Source organism: Mustelus asterias, chromosome 11 (assembly GCF_964213995.1).
Source record: "Mustelus asterias chromosome 11, sMusAst1.hap1.1, whole genome shotgun sequence".
NCBI classification, from domain to species: Eukaryota; Metazoa; Chordata; class Chondrichthyes; order Carcharhiniformes; family Triakidae; genus Mustelus; species Mustelus asterias.
In genome coordinates, this window is record NC_135811.1 from 69,541,808 (window position 1) to 69,562,246 (window position 20,439).

Below are 20,439 nucleotides of genomic sequence, written 5' to 3' on the forward strand. Positions count from 1 at the left end.
ACCGCTGTGATACCATGCCACCCTCCTTCTCCAGCATTCTGACCACCACCCCTCCCCTCCTTTCTTTCCTTTTCTATCTTTTCTGAACACCTTGTACCCAGGAATATTTAACACCCAGTCCTGCCCTTCCTTCAGCCAGGTCTCTGCTGCAACAACATCATATTTCCACAATGCAATCTGTGTCTGTAACTTCTCAATCTTATTCACTGTACTCCATGCATTCACATTCAATGCACAGTAACTCTGATTTAGATGTCATTACTTTCTCCTTTATTCCAACTTCACTTATTAACTTACCATTCTCTATACCAGTGCTTCCTGTCTCTCCCAGTATTTTGTGCATCCTGGTATTCCTCGCTAATATTCTCTCGTGGTCCCCACACCCCTGCTGAGTTAGTTTAAAGCCCTCCCAACAGCACCAGCAAAACATCCCGCAGGGAACTCAGTCCCGATTGTGTTCAGGTGCAATCTGTCCGCTTTGTACAGGTGCCATCTCCCCCAGAGCCAGTGTCCCAGGAATCTAAACCTCTCCTTCCTGCGCCATCTTTCCAGCCACACATCCAACTGCCTCATCCTCCTATTTCTGTCCCACTTTCTCATGGCACTGGGAGTAATCCGGAGATTAGTACATTTGAGGTCCTGCTTACTAATTCTCCACTCTCTAAATTCTGATTGCAGTACCCCATCCCCCTTCCTACCATTGGTACAAATGTGGACCATGATCTCTGGCTGTTCACCTTCCCCTCAAAGATTGTCATCCTTGACTCTGGCACCAGGGAGGCACCATACCATGCTGGAGTCACGTCTACGGCCACAGAATCGCCTGTCTGGTCCTCTGACTATGGAATCACCCTAACACTATCTCGTCTTCTTCCTCTCCTCCTGTACAGTTGAGTCTCTGATGGTGCCACAAACCTGGCTTTTGCTGCACTCCTCTGAGGAAGCAGCTCCCTCACCAGCTTCCTAAATGGAAAACCGATTTGTAAACAGGACCTCAGAGAATTCCTGCACTGGTTGCCTAGTTCTCTTGGACTGCCTGGTGGTTATCCATTCCCTCTGTGCCTCCAGGCCCTTAAGCTGTGGTGTGACCACCCCGTGCTATCCATGTAGCCGTCAGCCTCGCAGATACACCGCCGTGACTCCAGCCGCCCACCGTGACTCCAGTCCCCCACCGTGACTCCAGTCCCCCACCGTGACTCCAGCCGCCCACCGTGACTCCAGTCCCCCACCGTGACTCCAGCCGCCCACCGTGACTCCAGTCCCCCACCGTGACTCCAGCCGCCCACCGTGACTCCAGTCCCCCACCGTGACTCCAGTCCCCCACAGTGACTCCAGTCCCCCACCGTGACTCCAGCCGCCCACCATGACTCCAGTCCCCCACCGTGACTCCAGTCCCCCACCGTGACTCCAGTCCCCCACCGTGACTCCAGTCCCCCACCGTGACTCCAGTCCCCCACCGTGACTCCAGTCCCCCACCGTGACTCCAGTCCCCCACCGTGACTCCAGTCCCCCACAGTGACTCCAGTCCCCCACAGTGACTCCAGTCCCCCACCGTGACTCCAGTCCCCCACCGTGACTCCAGTCCCCCACCGTGACTCCAGTCCCCCACAGTGACTCCAGTCCCCCACAGTGACTCCAGTCCCCCACAGTGACTCCAGTCCCCCACCGTGACTCCAGTCCCCCACAGTGACTCCAGTCCCCCACCGTGACTCCAGTCCCCCACAGTGACTCCAGCCGTCCACAGTGACTCCGGCTTTCAGATTTCTGCACAGCTGTTCGTCCATGACAGCTGCACACATTACAGGACATGCATTTCACTCCATGGAACTGCCCCGCCTTGAATTAACTTCACTTCTCTTGCATTGATTCTATTCTGACGATATTGGCCCCTAATTTACCCTTATTCTAAACACTTGTGTTTTATACAAAGAACAAAGAAAATTACAGCACAGGAGCAGGCCCTTCGGCCCTCCAAACCTGCACCGACCATGCAGCCCGACTTAACTAAAACCCCCTACCCTTCCGGGGACCATATCCCTCTATTCCCATCCTATTCATGTATTTGTCCAGACGCCCCTTAAAAGTCACTCGTCACTACCGTATCCGCTTCCACTACCTCCCCCGGCAACGAGTTCCAGGCACTCACTACTCTCTGTGTAAAAGATCTGCCTCGTACATCTCCTTTAAACCTTGCCCCTCGCACTTTAAATCTGTGCCCCCTAGTAATTGCCTCTTCCACCCTGGGAAAAAGCTTCTGACTATCCACTCTGTCCATGCCTCTCATAATCTTGTAGACTTCTATCAGGTCTCCCCTCAACCTCCGTCGCTCCAGTGAGAACAAACCAAGTTTCTCCAACCTCTCCTCATAGCTAATGCCCTCCATACCAGGCAACATCCTGGTAAATCTTTTCTGTACCCTCTCCAAAGCCTCCACATCCTTCTGGTAGTGTGGCAACCAGAATTGAACACTATATTCCAAGGCCTAACTAAGGTTCTATAAAGCTGCATCATGACTTGCCAATTTTTAAACTCAATACCTCGGCCGATGAAGGCAAGCATGCCGTATGCCTTCTTGACTACCTTCTCCACCTGCATTGCCACTTTTATTGACCTGTGTACCTGTACACCCAGATCCCTTTGCCAATCAATACTCTTAAGGGTTCTGCCATTTACTGTATATTTCCTATCTGTATTAGACCTTCCAAAATGCATTACCTCACATTTGTCCGGATTAAACTCTATCTGCCATCTCTCTGCCCAAGTCTCCAACTGATCTATATCCTGCTGTATCCTCTGATGGTCCTCATCGCTATCCACAAATCCACCAATCTTTGTGTCGTCCGCAAACTTACGAATCAATCCAGTTACATTTTCCTCCAAATCATTTATATATATATTACAAACAGCAAAGGTCCCAGCACTGATCCCTGAGGAACACCACTTGTCACAGCCCTCCATTCAGAAACGCATCCGTCCACTGCTACCCTCTGTCTTCTTTGACCGAGCCAGTTCTGTATCCACCTTGCCAGCTCACCTCTGATCCCATGCGACTTCACCTTCTGCACCAGTCTGCCATGAGGGACCTTGTCGAAGGCCTTACTGAAGTCCATGTAGACAACATCCACTGCCCTACCCTCATCAATCATCTTCGTCACTTCCTCGAAAAACTTGATCAAGTTCGTGAGACACGACCTCCCCTTCACAGTGCCCCTTACACTGAGCACTTACTGGCCAATCACCTTATCAGTTGCTGTGATGTCCCAGCTGTCTCACAGCAGCCGGAATCCTCAGCAGATTCCTCACCGCTGCTCCTGCGGCAGGGCGAGAGCAGCATTGCCACTGCAACTCACTCAGCATGACGTCTCTCTCACTGCTCATGTGCCATTTACTGATCGGAATGTTTTCTCTCTCTCTATCTCTCTCTCAGAGGTGAATGTGCTCACTCGGAGATTTACCTGGTCTGTGATGAATGTTGTCCTTTGATCCACACTTTGAGGACACGTGACTCATGTCAATTTTCTTGTTCAAAATTTGTACCTGAATAGATTTAAGAAAAAATGAGGAGTAGACAATCAGAAGAAGACTTTCTGTTTCTTTACAAAGAATCTATGAATGCAGGGGGAACCTAAGAATGGGACATGGGGGACCTGAAAATGGGACACGGGGGGACCTGAGAATGGGACACGGGGGGACCTGAGAATGGGACACGGGGGGACCTGAGAATGGGACATGGGGGGACCTGAGAATGGGACACGGGGGGACCTGAGAATGGGATATGGTGGGGGGGGGGCGGGGGGAAATCTCACACTAGGACATGGGGGAGGGAATCTTGCACTGGGATACTGGGGGAATCTCACATTGGGACACGGGGGGAATCTCACACTGGGACACGGGGGAATCTCACACTGGGACACGGGAATCTCACACTGGGACACGGGGGAATCTCACACTGGGACACGGGAATCTCACACTGGGACACGGGGGAATCTCACACTGGGACACGGGGGAATCTCACACTGGGACACGGGGGAATCTCACACTGGGACACGGGAATCTCACACTGGGACATGGGGGAAATCACACACTGGGACATGGGGGGAATCTCACACTGGGACACGGGGGAATCTCACACTGGGACACGGGGGGCGGTGGGGAATCTCATACTGGGACATGGGGGTGGAATCTCACACTGGGACACGGGGGAATCTCACATTGGGATACGGGAATCTCACACTGGGACACGGGGGAATCTCACACTGGGACACGGGAATCTCACACTGGGACATGGGGGAAATCTCACATTGGGACACGGGGGGCGGTGGGGAATCTCACACTGGGACATGGGGGTGGAATCTCACACTGGGACACGGGGGAATCTCACACTGGGATACGGGAATCTCACACTGGGACATGGGGGGAATCTCTCACTGGGACACGGGGGAATCTCACACTGGGACACGGGGGAATCTCACACTGGGACACGGGAATCTCACACTGGGACACGGGGGAATCTCACACTGGGACACGGGGGAATCTCACACTGGGACACGGGGGGCGGTGGGGAATCTCATACTGGGACATGGGGGTGGAATCTCACACTGGGACACGGGGGAATCTCACATTGGGATACGGGAATCTCACACTGGGACACGGGGGAATCTCACACTGGGACACGGGAATCTCACACTGGGACATGGGGGAAATCTCACATTGGGACACGGGGGGCGGTGGGGAATCTCACACTGGGACATGGGGGTGGAATCTCACACTGGGACACGGGGGAATCTCACACTGGGATACGGGAATCTCACACTGGGACATGGGGGGAATCTCTCACTGGGACACGGGGGAATCTCACACTGGGACACGGGGGAATCTCACACTGGGACACGGGAATCTCACACTGGGACACGGGGGAATCTCACACTGGGACACGGGGGAATCTCACACTGGGACACGGGGGAATCTCACACTGGGACACGGGAATCTCACACTGGGACATGGGGGAAATCACACACTGGGACATGGGGGGAATCTCACACTGGGACACGGGGGAATCTCACACTGGGACACGGGGGGCGGTGGGGAATCTCATACTGGGACATGGGGGTGGAATCTCACACTGGGACACGGGGGAATCTCACATTGGGATACAGGAATCTCACACTGGGACACGGGGGAATCTCACACTGGGACACGGGAATCTCACACTGGGACACGGGGGAATCTCACACTGGGACACGGGGGAATCTCACACTGGGACACGGGGGAATCTCACACTGGGACACGGGAATCTCACACTGGGACATGGGGGAAATCACACACTGGGACATGGGGGGAATCTCACACTGGGACACGGGGGAATCTCACACTGGGACACGGGGGGCGGTGGGGAATCTCATACTGGGACATGGGGGTGGAATCTCACACTGGGACACGGGGGAATCTCACACTGGGATACGGGAATCTCACACTGGGACACGGGGGAATCTCACACTGGGACACGGGAATCTCACACTGGGACATGGGGGAAATCTCACATTGGGACACGGGGGGCGGTGGGGAATCTCACACTGGGACATGGGGGTGGAATCTCACACTGGGACACGGGGGAATCTCACACTGGGATACGGGAATCTCACACTGGGACATGGGGGGAATCTCTCACTGGGACACGGGGGAATCTCACACTGGGACACGGGGGAATCTCACACTGGGACACGGGAATCTCACACTGGGACACGGGGGAATCTCACACTGGGACACGGGAATCTCACACTGGGACATGGGGGAATCTCACACTGGGACACGGGAATCTCACACTGGGACATGGGGGAAATCTCACACTGGGACATGGGGGAAATCTCACATTGGGACACGGGGGGGCGGTGGGGAATCTCACACTGGGACATGGGGGTGGAATCTCACACTGGGACACGGGGGAATCTCACACTGGGACACGGGGGAATCTCACACTGGGACACAGGGGAATCTCACACTGGGACACGGGGGAGGGAATCTCGCACTGGGATACTGGGGGAATCTCACATTGGGACACGGGGGGAATCTCACACTGGGACATGGGGGGAATCTCACACTGGGACACGGGGGAATCTCACACTGGGACACGGGAATCTCACACTGGGACACGGGAATCTCACACTGGGACATGGGGGAAATCTCACACTGGGACATGGGGGAAATCTCACATTGGGACACGGGGGGGCGGTGGGGAATCTCACACTGAGACATGGGGGTGGAATCTCACACTGGGACACGGGAATCTCACACTGGGGCATGGGGGGAATCTCACACTGGGACACGGGGGAATCTCACACTGGGACACGGGGGAATCTCACACTGGGACACGGCAATCTCACACTGGGACATGGGGGAAATCTCACACTGGGACATGGGGGAAATCTCACATTGGGACATGGGGGGCGGTGGGGAATCTCACACTGGGATATGGGGGTGGAATCTCACACTGGGACACGGGGGAATCTCACACTGGGACACAGAGGAATCTCACACTGGGACATGGGGGTGGAATCTCACACTGGGACACGGGGGAATCTCACACTGGGACATGGGGGTGGAATCACACACTGGGACACGGGGGAATCTCACACTGGGACACGGGGGAATCTCACACTGGGACATGGGGGTGGAATCTCACACTGGGACATGGGGGAATCTCACACTGGGACACGGGAATCTCACACTGGGACATGGGGGGAATCTCACACTGGGACACAGGGTGAATCACACACTGAGACACAGAGGGGAATCTCACACTGGGACACGGGGGGGGGGGGGGTGGATCTCACACTGGGGCACGAGGGGGGGGGGGAATCTCACACTGGGACCATGGGGGGTATTCTCATAATGGGACACGGGGGAATCTCACACTGGGACACGGGAATCTCACACTGGGACATGGGGGGAATCTCTCACTGGGACACGGGGGAATCTCACACTGGGACACGGGGGAATCTCACACTGGGACACGGGGGAATCTCACACTGGGACACGGGAATCTCACACTGGGACATGGGGGAAATCATACACTGGGACATGGGGGGAATCTCACACTGGGACACGGGGGAATCTCACACTGGGACACGGGGGGCGGTGGGGAATCTCATACTGGGACATGGGGGTGGAATCTCACACTGGGACACGGGGGAATCTCACACTGGGATACGGGAATCTCACACTGGGACACGGGGGAATCTCACACTGGGACACGGGAATCTCACACTGGGACATGGGGGAAATCTCACATTGGGACACGGGGGGCGGTGGGGAATCTCACACTGGGACATGGGGGTGGAATCTCACACTGGGACACGGGGGAATCTCACACTGGGATACGGGAATCTCACACTGGGACATGGGGGGAATCTCTCACTGGGACACGGGGGAATCTCACACTGGGACACGGGGGAATCTCACACTGGGACACAGGAATCTCACACTGGGACACGGGGGAATCTCACACTGGGACACGGGAATCTCACACTGGGACACGGGGGAATCTCACACTGGGACACGGGAATCTCACACTGGGACATGGGGGAAATCTCACACTGGGACATGGGGGAAATCTCACATTGGGACACGGGGGGCGGTGGGGAATCTCACACTGGGACATGGGGGTGGAATCTCACACTGGGACACGGGGGAATCTCACACTGGGACACGGGGGAATCTCACACTGGGACACAGAGGAATCTCACACTGGGACACGGGGGAGGGAATCTCGCACTGGGACACGGGGGAATCTCACACTGGGATACGGGAATCTCACACTGGGACACGGGGGAATCTCACACTGGGACACGGGAATCTCACACTGGGACATGGGGGAAATCTCACATTGGGACACGGGGGGCGGTGGGGAATCTCACACTGGGACATGGGGGTGGAATCTCACACTGGGACACGGGGGAATCTCACACTGGGATACGGGAATCTCACACTGGGACATGGGGGGAATCTCTCACTGGGACACGGGGGAATCTCACACTGGGACACGGGGGAATCTCACACTGGGACACGGGAATCTCACACTGGGACACGGGGGAATCTCACACTGGGACACGGGAATCTCACACTGGGACACGGGGGAATCTCACACTGGGACACGGGAATCTCACACTGGGACATGGGGGAAATCTCACACTGGGACATGGGGGAAATCTCACATTGGGACACGGGGGGCGGTGGGGAATCTCACACTGGGACATGGGGGTGGAATCTCACACTGGGACACGGGGGAATCTCACACTGGGACACGGGGGAATCTCACACTGGGACACAGGGGAATCTCACACTGGGACACGGGGGAGGGAATCTCGCACTGGGATACTGGGGGAATCTCACATTGGGACACGGGGGGAATCTCACACTGGGACATGGGGGGAATCTCACACTGGGACACGGGGGAATCTCACACTGGGACACGGGAATCTCACACTGGGACACGGGAATCTCACACTGGGACATGGGGGAAATCTCACACTGGGACATGGGGGAAATCTCACATTGGGACACGGGGGGGCGGTGGGGAATCTCACACTGAGACATGGGGGTGGAATCTCACACTGGGACACGGGAATCTCACACTGGGGCATGGGGGGAATCTCACACTGGGACACGGGGGAATCTCACACTGGGACACGGGGGAATCTCACACTGGGACACGGCAATCTCACACTGGGACATGGGGGAAATCTCACACTGGGACATGGGGGAAATCTCACATTGGGACATGGGGGGCGGTGGGGAATCTCACACTGGGATATGGGGGTGGAATCTCACACTGGGACACGGGGGAATCTCACACTGGGACACAGAGGAATCTCACACTGGGACATGGGGGTGGAATCTCACACTGGGACACGGGGGAATCTCACACTGGGACATGGGGGTGGAATCACACACTGGGACACGGGGGAATCTCACACTGGGACACGGGGGAATCTCACACTGGGACATGGGGGTGGAATCTCACACTGGGACATGGGGGAATCTCACACTGGGACACGGGAATCTCACACTGGGACATGGGGGGAATCTCACACTGGGACACAGGGTGAATCACACACTGAGACACAGAGGGGAATCTCACACTGGGACACGGGGGGGGGGGGGGGGGTGGATCTCACACTGGGGCACGAGGGGGGGGGGGAATCTCACACTGGGACCATGGGGGGTATTCTCATAATGGGACACGGGGGAATCTCACACTGGGATATGGGAATCTCACACTGGGACATGGGGGGAATCTCTCACTGGGACACGGGGGAATCTCACACTGGGACACGGGGGAATCTCACACTGGAACACGGGAATCTCACACTGGGACACGGGGGAATCTCACACTGGGACACGGGGGAATCTCACACTGGGACACGGGGGGCGGTGGGGAATCTCATACTGGGACATGGGGGTGGAATCTCACACTGGGACACGGGGGAATCTCACATTGGGATACGGGAATCTCACACTGGGACACGGGGGAATCTCACACTGGGACACGGGAATCTCACACTGGGACATGGGGGAAATCTCACATTGGGACACGGGGGGCGGTGGGGAATCTCACACTGGGACATGGGGGTGGAATCTCACACTGGGACACGGGGGAATCTCACACTGGGATACGGGAATCTCACACTGGGACATGGGGGGAATCTCTCACTGGGACACGGGGGAATCTCACACTGGGACACGGGGGAATCTCACACTGGGACACGGGAATCTCACACTGGGACACGGGGGAATCTCACACTGGGACACGGGGGAATCTCACACTGGGACACGGGGGAATCTCACACTGGGACACGGGAATCTCACACTGGGACATGGGGGAAATCACACACTGGGACATGGGGGGAATCTCACACTGGGACACGGGGGAATCTCACACTGGGACACGGGGGGCGGTGGGGAATCTCATACTGGGACATGGGGGTGGAATCTCACACGGGGACACGGGGGAATCTCACATTGGGATACGGGAATCTCACACTGGGACACGGGGGAATCTCACACTGGGACACGGGAATCTCACACTGGGACACGGGGGAATCTCACACTGGGACACGGGGGAATCTCACACTGGGACACGGGGGAATCTCACACTGGGACACGGGAATCTCACACTGGGACATGGGGGAAATCACACACTGGGACATGGGGGGAATCTCACACTGGGAAACGGGGGAATCTCACACTGGGACACGGGGGGCGGTGGGGAATCTCATACTGGGACATGGGGGTGGAATCTCACACTGGGACACGGGGGAATCTCACACTGGGATACGGGAATCTCACACTGGGACACGGGGGAATCTCACACTGGGACACGGGAATCTCACACTGGGACATGGGGGAAATCTCACATTGGGACACGGGGGGCGGTGGGGAATCTCACACTGGGACATGGGGGTGGAATCTCACACTGGGACACGGGGGAATCTCACACTGGGATACGGGAATCTCACACTGGGACATGGGGGGAATCTCTCACTGGGACACGGGGGAATCTCACACTGGGACACGGGGGAATCTCACACTGGGACACAGGAATCTCACACTGGGACACGGGGGAATCTCACACTGGGACACGGGAATCTCACACTGGGACACGGGGGAATCTCACACTGGGACACGGGAATCTCACACTGGGACATGGGGGAAATCTCACACTGGGACATGGGGGAAATCTCACATTGGGACACGGGGGGCGGTGGGGAATCTCACACTGGGACATGGGGGTGGAATCTCACACTGGGACACGGGGGAATCTCACACTGGGACACGGGGGAATCTCACACTGGGACACAGGGGAATCTCACACTGGGACACGGGGGAGGGAATCTCGCACTGGGACACGGGGGAATCTCACACTGGGATACGGGAATCTCACACTGGGACACGGGGGAATCTCACACTGGGACACGGGAATCTCACACTGGGACATGGGGGAAATCTCACATTGGGACACGGGGGGCGGTGGGGAATCTCACACTGGGACATGGGGGTGGAATCTCACACTGGGACACGGGGGAATCTCACACTGGGATACGGGAATCTCACACTGGGACATGGGGGGAATCTCTCACTGGGACACGGGGGAATCTCACACTGGGACACGGGGGAATCTCACACTGGGACACGGGAATCTCACACTGGGACACGGGGGAATCTCACACTGGGACACGGGAATCTCACACTGGGACACGGGGGAATCTCACACTGGGACACGGGAATCTCACACTGGGACATGGGGGAAATCTCACACTGGGACATGGGGGAAATCTCACATTGGGACACGGGGGGCGGTGGGGAATCTCACACTGGGACATGGGGGTGGAATCTCACACTGGGACACGGGGGAATCTCACACTGGGACACGGGGGAATCTCACACTGGGACACAGGGGAATCTCACACTGGGACACGGGGGAGGGAATCTCGCACTGGGATACTGGGGGAATCTCACATTGGGACACGGGGGGAATCTCACACTGGGACATGGGGGGAATCTCACACTGGGACACGGGGGAATCTCACACTGGGACACGGGAATCTCACACTGGGACACGGGAATCTCACACTGGGACATGGGGGAAATCTCACACTGGGACATGGGGGAAATCTCACATTGGGACACGGGGGGGCGGTGGGGAATCTCACACTGAGACATGGGGGTGGAATCTCACACTGGGACACGGGAATCTCACACTGGGGCATGGGGGGAATCTCACACTGGGACACGGGGGAATCTCACACTGGGACACGGGGGAATCTCACACTGGGACACGGCAATCTCACACTGGGACATGGGGGAAATCTCACACTGGGACATGGGGGAAATCTCACATTGGGACATGGGGGGCGGTGGGGAATCTCACACTGGGATATGGGGGTGGAATCTCACACTGGGACACGGGGGAATCTCACACTGGGACACAGAGGAATCTCACACTGGGACATGGGGGTGGAATCTCACACTGGGACACGGGGGAATCTCACACTGGGACATGGGGGTGGAATCACACACTGGGACACGGGGGAATCTCACACTGGGACACGGGGGAATCTCACACTGGGACATGGGGGTGGAATCTCACACTGGGACATGGGGGAATCTCACACTGGGACACGGGAATCTCACACTGGGACATGGGGGGAATCTCACACTGGGACACAGGGTGAATCACACACTGAGACACAGAGGGGAATCTCACACTGGGACACGGGGGGGGGGGGGGGGTGGATCTCACACTGGGGCACGAGGGGGGGGGGGAATCTCACACTGGGACCATGGGGGGTATTCTCATAATGGGACACGGGGGAATCTCACACTGGGATATGGGAATCTCACACTGGGACATGGGGGGAATCTCTCACTGGGACACGGGGGAATCTCACACTGGGACACGGGGGAATCTCACACTGGAACACGGGAATCTCACACTGGGACACGGGGGAATCTCACACTGGGACACGGGGGAATCTCACACTGGGACACGGGGGGCGGTGGGGAATCTCATACTGGGACATGGGGGTGGAATCTCACACTGGGACACGGGGGAATCTCACATTGGGATACGGGAATCTCACACTGGGACACGGGGGAATCTCACACTGGGACACGGGAATCTCACACTGGGACATGGGGGAAATCTCACATTGGGACACGGGGGGCGGTGGGGAATCTCACACTGGGACATGGGGGTGGAATCTCACACTGGGACACGGGGGAATCTCACACTGGGATACGGGAATCTCACACTGGGACATGGGGGGAATCTCTCACTGGGACACGGGGGAATCTCACACTGGGACACGGGGGAATCTCACACTGGGACACGGGAATCTCACACTGGGACACGGGGGAATCTCACACTGGGACACGGGGGAATCTCACACTGGGACACGGGGGAATCTCACACTGGGACACGGGAATCTCACACTGGGACATGGGGGAAATCACACACTGGGACATGGGGGGAATCTCACACTGGGACACGGGGGAATCTCACACTGGGACACGGGGGGCGGTGGGGAATCTCATACTGGGACATGGGGGTGGAATCTCACACGGGGACACGGGGGAATCTCACATTGGGATACGGGAATCTCACACTGGGACACGGGGGAATCTCACACTGGGACACGGGAATCTCACACTGGGACACGGGGGAATCTCACACTGGGACACGGGGGAATCTCACACTGGGACACGGGGGAATCTCACACTGGGACACGGGAATCTCACACTGGGACATGGGGGAAATCACACACTGGGACATGGGGGGAATCTCACACTGGGAAACGGGGGAATCTCACACTGGGACACGGGGGGCGGTGGGGAATCTCATACTGGGACATGGGGGTGGAATCTCACACTGGGACACGGGGGAATCTCACACTGGGATACGGGAATCTCACACTGGGACACGGGGGAATCTCACACTGGGACACGGGAATCTCACACTGGGACATGGGGGAAATCTCACATTGGGACACGGGGGGCGGTGGGGAATCTCACACTGGGACATGGGGGTGGAATCTCACACTGGGACACGGGGGAATCTCACACTGGGATACGGGAATCTCACACTGGGACATGGGGGGAATCTCTCACTGGGACACGGGGGAATCTCACACTGGGACACGGGGGAATCTCACACTGGGACACAGGAATCTCACACTGGGACACGGGGGAATCTCACACTGGGACACGGGAATCTCACACTGGGACACGGGGGAATCTCACACTGGGACACGGGAATCTCACACTGGGACATGGGGGAAATCTCACACTGGGACATGGGGGAAATCTCACATTGGGACACGGGGGGCGGTGGGGAATCTCACACTGGGACATGGGGGTGGAATCTCACACTGGGACACGGGGGAATCTCACACTGGGACACGGGGGAATCTCACACTGGGACACAGGGGAATCTCACACTGGGACACGGGGGAGGGAATCTCGCACTGGGATACTGGGGGAATCTCACATTGGGACACGGGGGGAATCTCACACTGGGACATGGGGGGAATCTCACACTGGGACACGGGGGAATCTCACACTGGGACACGGGAATCTCACACTGGGACACGGGAATCTCACACTGGGACATGGGGGAAATCTCACACTGGGACATGGGGGAAATCTCACATTGGGACACGGGGGGGCGGTGGGGAATCTCACACTGAGACATGGGGGTGGAATCTCACACTGGGACACGGGAATCTCACACTGGGGCATGGGGGGAATCTCACACTGGGACACGGGGGAATCTCACACTGGGACACGGGGGAATCTCACACTGGGACACGGCAATCTCACACTGGGACATGGGGGAAATCTCACACTGGGACATGGGGGAAATCTCACATTGGGACATGGGGGGCGGTGGGGAATCTCACACTGGGATATGGGGGTGGAATCTCACACTGGGACACGGGGGAATCTCACACTGGGACACAGAGGAATCTCACACTGGGACATGGGGGTGGAATCTCACACTGGGACACGGGGGAATCTCACACTGGGACATGGGGGTGGAATCACACACTGGGACACGGGGGAATCTCACACTGGGACACGGGGGAATCTCACACTGGGACATGGGGGTGGAATCTCACACTGGGACATGGGGGAATCTCACACTGGGACACGGGAATCTCACACTGGGACATGGGGGGAATCTCACACTGGGACACAGGGTGAATCACACACTGAGACACAGAGGGGAATCTCACACTGGGACACGGGGGGGGGGGGGTGGATCTCACACTGGGGCACGAGGGGGGGGGGGAATCTCACACTGGGACCATGGGGGGTATTCTCATAATGGGACACGGGGGGGAATCTCACAATGGGACACGGGGGGGAATCTCACACTGGGACACGGGGGAATCTCACACTGGGACACGGGGGAATCTCACCCTGGGACACAGGGGAACTCACATTGGGACATGGGGGAATCTCACAATGGGACATGGGGGGGAATCTCACACTGGGACACGGGGGAATCTCACACTGGGACACGGGGGAATCTCACACTGGGACACGGGGGAATCTCACACTGGGACACGGGGGAATCTCACACTGGGACACGGGGGAATCTCACACTGGGACACAGGGGAATTTCACATTGGGACATGGGGTGGAATCTCACACTGGGACACAGGGAGGGAATCTCACACTGGGGCACGGGGGGGGGGGAATCTTGCACTGGGACACGGGGGGGGGGAATCTCACACTGGGGCACGGGCGGGGGGGGAATCTCACACTGGGACATGGAGGAATCTCACACTGGAACATGGGGCGGGGGGGGGGAAATCTCACACAAGGACACGGGGATTCTCACATTGGGACACAGAGGGGGGAATCTCACACTGGAACACAGTGGGGGGGGAGGGGGGGAGTCTCACACTGGGACACGGGGGGGATTCTCACACTGGGACACGGGAACCTCACACTGGGACACAGGACTCTCACACTGGGACACAGGACTCTCACACTGGGACACAGGAATCTCACACTGGGACACGGGAACCTCACACTGGGACACAGGACTCACACTGGGACACAGGACTCTCACACTGGGACACAGGATTCTCACACTGGGACACGGGAACCTCACACTGGGACACGGGAACCTCACACTGGGACACAGGACTCTCACACTGGGACACAGGAATCTCACACTGGGACACGGGGATTCTCACACTGGGACACGAGGATTCCGGGACACTCCTTAATTCTATTGCTTGTGCTTACATTGCCTCCTCCTGGAATATGTCTGATCTTGTCTTTGGAGCCACACTTGGACTGCACACTGCTATAATCTTCCTTCTTGTGTACGATTTGTATCTGCAGCAGAGAAAGGGTCACAATAATCATAGGAAAGGGACCCAGTCCCACTGGTAAACCTGCGAGCCACTCAAAACAGCAATTCCTTACCAGCCCACTGGAGGAGCTGTACATAACCGACACACCTAATCACTGCTGGGAGGAGGATTCATTGGCCCTGCTTTGTCTACTGTGTGATGTTGTGGCTGGAACAACATGTGATAAATGGATTGGTGGAACACGCTGCCAGACTCTCACTCTGATCATGCTCACAGTGTAGAGTGTCTTCTCCTCCCAGCAGCCACAGCACAAACCACAGCAACAGCAGCCCCCAGATATCCACAGATCATAGAATCATAGAACCCTACTGTGCAGAAAGAGGCCATTCGGCCCATCGAGTCTACACCGACCACAATCCCACCCAGGCCTACCCCCATATCCCGACATATTTTACCCGCTAATCGCTCTAACCTACGCATCTCAGGACACGAATATATATAGAGACAGATATATAGAGAAACCCACGCTGCTCCAGCCTGATCTCTCACTGATTCCCTCACCCAGTACACCACACTGACACTCAATTTCACCATAGAATCACACAATGGTTACACGCGAAGGCGGCCATTTGACCCATCATGTCTGTGCCAGCCCCCTGCAGGAGCAACTAAGCTACAGCCACGACCCTGCCCATCCCCACTGCCCTCCAATTACTTTCTCTTCAGGGGCTGATCCAATTCCTCTTTGAAAGCTTCGACTGAACCTGCACCGCCCACACACAGTACATTCCAGACCTTAACCACTCGCTGTGTGAATCTGTCTCCACCACACTCTCAGACAGTACATTCCAGACCTTAACCACTCGCTGTGTGAATCTGTCTCCACCACACTCTCAGACAGTACATTCCAGATGCTAACCACTCGCTGTGTGAATCTGTCTCCACCACACTCTCAGACAGTACATTCCAGATCCTAACCACTCGCTGTGTGAATCTGTCTCCACCACACTCTCAGACAGTACATTCCAGATCCTAACCACTCGCTGTGTGAATCTGTCTCCACCACACATTCAGACAGTACATTCCAGAACTTAAGCACTCGCTGTGCGAATCTGTCTCCACCACAGTCTCAGACAGTACATTCCACACCCGAACCATTCACTGTGTCAATCTGTCTCCACCACACACTCAGACAGTGCATTCCAGATCCTAACGACTCGCTGTTTGAATCTGTCTCCACCACACTCTCAGACAGTACATTCCAGACCCCAACCACTCGCTGTGTAAATCTGTCTCCATCACACTCTCAGACAGTACATTCCAGACCCGGACCACTCGCAGTGTGAATGTGTCTCCACCACACTGTCAGACAGTGCATTCCAGATCCTGACAACTCACTGTGTGAATGTCTCCACCACCCTCTCAGACAGTACATTCCAGATCCTAACCATTCACTGTGCGAACCTGACTCCACCGCGCTCTCAGACAGTACATTCCAGACCCTAACCACTCGCTGTTTGAATATGTCTCCACCACACTCTCAGACAGTACATTCCAGATCCTAACCACTCGCTGTGCGAATCTGTCTCCACCACACTCTCAGACAGTACATTCCAGATGCTAATCATTCATTGTGTGAATCTGTCTCCACCACGCACTCAGACAGTACTTTTCAGGTCCTAACCACTCGTTGTGTGAATTTGTCTCCACCACACTCTCAGACAGTACATTCCAGACCCGGACCACTCGCTGTGTGAACCTGTCTCCACCACACTCTCAGACAGTACATTCCAGAAGCTGAACATTCACTTTGTCAATCTGTCTCCACCACCCTCTCAGACAGTACAGTCCAGATCCTAAACATTCACTGTGCGAACCTGTCTCCACCGCACTCTCAGACAGTATATTTCAGAACCTAACCACTCGCTGTTAGAATCTGTCTCCACCATACTCTCAGACAGTACACTCCACACCCTAACCATTCACTGTGTGAATCTGTCTCCACCACACTTTCAGACAGTACATTCCAGATCCCAACCACTCGCTGTGTGAATCTGTCGCCAACACACACTCAGACAGTACATTCCACACCCTAACCACTCGCTGTGTGAATCTGTCTCCACCACCCTCTCAGACAGTACATTCCAGACCCAAACCATTCACTGTGCGAACCTGTCTCCACCGCGCTCTCAGACAGTACATTCCAGACCCTAACCTCTCGCTGTTTCAATCTGTCTCCACCACACTCTCAGACAGTACATTCCAGACGCTAATCATTCACTGCGTGATTCTGTCTCCACCACACATACAGACAGTACATTCCAGATCCAAACCATTCACTGTGTGAATCTGTCTCCACCACACTCTCAGACAGTTCATTTCAGATCCTAACCACTCGTTGTGTGAATCTGTCTCCACCGCACTCTCAGACAGTACATTCCAGACCCGGACCACTCGCTGTGTGAACCTGTCTCCACCACACTCTCAGACAGTACATTCCAGAAGCTAACCATTCACTTTGTGAATCTGTCTCCACCAACCTCTCAGACAGCACATTCCAGATCCTAAACATTCACTGTGCGAACCTGTCTCCACCGCACTCCCAGACAGTATATTCCAGAACCTAACCACTCGCTGTTTGAATCTGTCTCCACCACACTTTCAGACAGTACATTCCCGATCCCAACCACTCGCTGTGTGAATCTGTCTCCAACACACACTCAGACAGTACATTCCAGACCCTAACCACTCGCTGTGCGAATCTGTCTCCACCACACTCTCAGACAGTACATTCCAGATCCTAACCACTCGCTGTGTGAATCTGCCTCCAAAACACTCTCAGTCAGTACATTCCAGATCCTAACCACTCGCTGTGTGAATCTGTCTCCACCACACTCTCAGACAGTACATTCCAGATCCTAACCACCCGCTGTGTGAATCTGTCTCCACCACACTCTCAGACAGTACATTCAAGATCCGAACCACTCGCTGTGTGAATCTGTCTCCACCACACTCTCAGACAGTACATTCCAGACCCTAACCACTCACTGTGTGAATCTGTCTCTACCACACTTTCAGTCAGTACATTCCAGACCTTAAGCACTCGCTCTGCGAATCTGTCTCCACCACAGTCTCAGACAGTACATTCCATAACCCTAACCATTCACTGTGTGAATCTGTCTCCACCACACTCTCAGAAAGTACATTCCAGATCCGAACCACTGACTGTGTGAACCTGTCTCCACCACACTCTCAGACAGTACATTCCAGATCTGAACCACTGACTGTGTGAACCTGTCTCCACCACACTCTCAGACAGTACATTCCAGATCTGAACCACTGACTGTGTGAACCTGTCTCCACCACACTCTCACACAGTACATTCGAGACCCGAACCACTCGCTGTTTGAATCTGTCTCCACCACCCTCTCAGACTGTACATTCCACACCCTAACCAGTCACTGTGTGAATCTGTCTCCACCACACTCTCAGACAGTACATTCCAGACCCCAACCACTCGCTGTGTAAATCTGTCTCCATCACACTCTCAGACAGTACATTCCAGACCCGGACCACTCGCAGTGTGAATCTGTCTCCACCACACTCTCAGACAGTACATTCCACACCCTAACCACTCGCTGTGTGAATCTGTCTCCACCACACTGTCAGACAGTGCATTCCAGATCCCAACCACTCACTGTGTGAATGTCTCCACCACCCTCTCAGACAGTACATTCCAGATCCTAACCATTCACTGAGCGAACCTGACTCCACCGCGCTCTCAGACAGTACATTCCAGACCCTAACCACTCGCTGTTTGAATCTGTCTCCACCACAATCTCAGACAGTACATTGCAGACCCTAACCACTCGCTGTGCGAATCTGTCTCCACCACACTCTCAGACAGTACATTCCAGATGCTAATCATTCATTGTGTGAATCTGTCTCCACCACGCACTCAGACAGTACTTTTCAGGTCCTAACCACTCGTTGTGTGAATTTGTCTCCACCACACTCTCAGACAGTACATTCCAGACCCGGACCACTGGCTGTGTGAACCTGTCTCCACCACACTCTCAGACAGTACATTCCAGAAGCTAACCATTCACTTTGTGAATCTGTCTCCACCACCCTCTCAGACAGTATATTCCAGATCCGAAACATTCACTGTGCGAACCTGTCTCCACCGCACACTCAGACAGTATATTTCAGAACCTAACCACTCGCTGTTAGAATCTATCTCCACCACACTCTCAGACAGTACGCTCCACACCCTAACCATTCACTGTGTGAATCTGTCTCCACCACACTTTCAGACAGTACATTCCAGATCCCAACCACTCGCTGTGTGAATCTGTCTCCAACACACTCTCAGACAGTACATTCCACACCCTAACCACTCGCTGTGTGAATCTGTCTCCACCACCCTCTCAGACAGTACATTCCAGATCCAGGGCGGCACGGTAGCACAGTGGTTAGCACTGCTGCTTCACAGCTCCAGGGTCCCGGGTTCGATTCCCGGCTCGGGTCACTGTCTGTGTGGAGTTTGCAC

General features: G+C 55.5%; 1 protein-coding gene across 3 annotated transcripts in view; it reads right to left on the reverse strand.

Annotated features, from left to right (window-relative positions):
- Positions 1-20,439, reverse strand: part of maptb (microtubule-associated protein tau b) — a 135,881-nt gene that overhangs the window by 16,734 nt on the left and 98,708 nt on the right. For all 3 annotated transcript variants that reach the window (XM_078223710.1, XM_078223709.1, XM_078223711.1), the window contains exons 10-11: positions 15,817-15,909; positions 3,456-3,537 (exon numbers count right to left, since the gene is read on the reverse strand). In XM_078223710.1, coding sequence (XP_078079836.1) covers positions 3,456-3,537; positions 15,817-15,909 — 175 coding nt within the window. The remainder of the gene's footprint in view (positions 1-3,455; positions 3,538-15,816; positions 15,910-20,439) is intronic.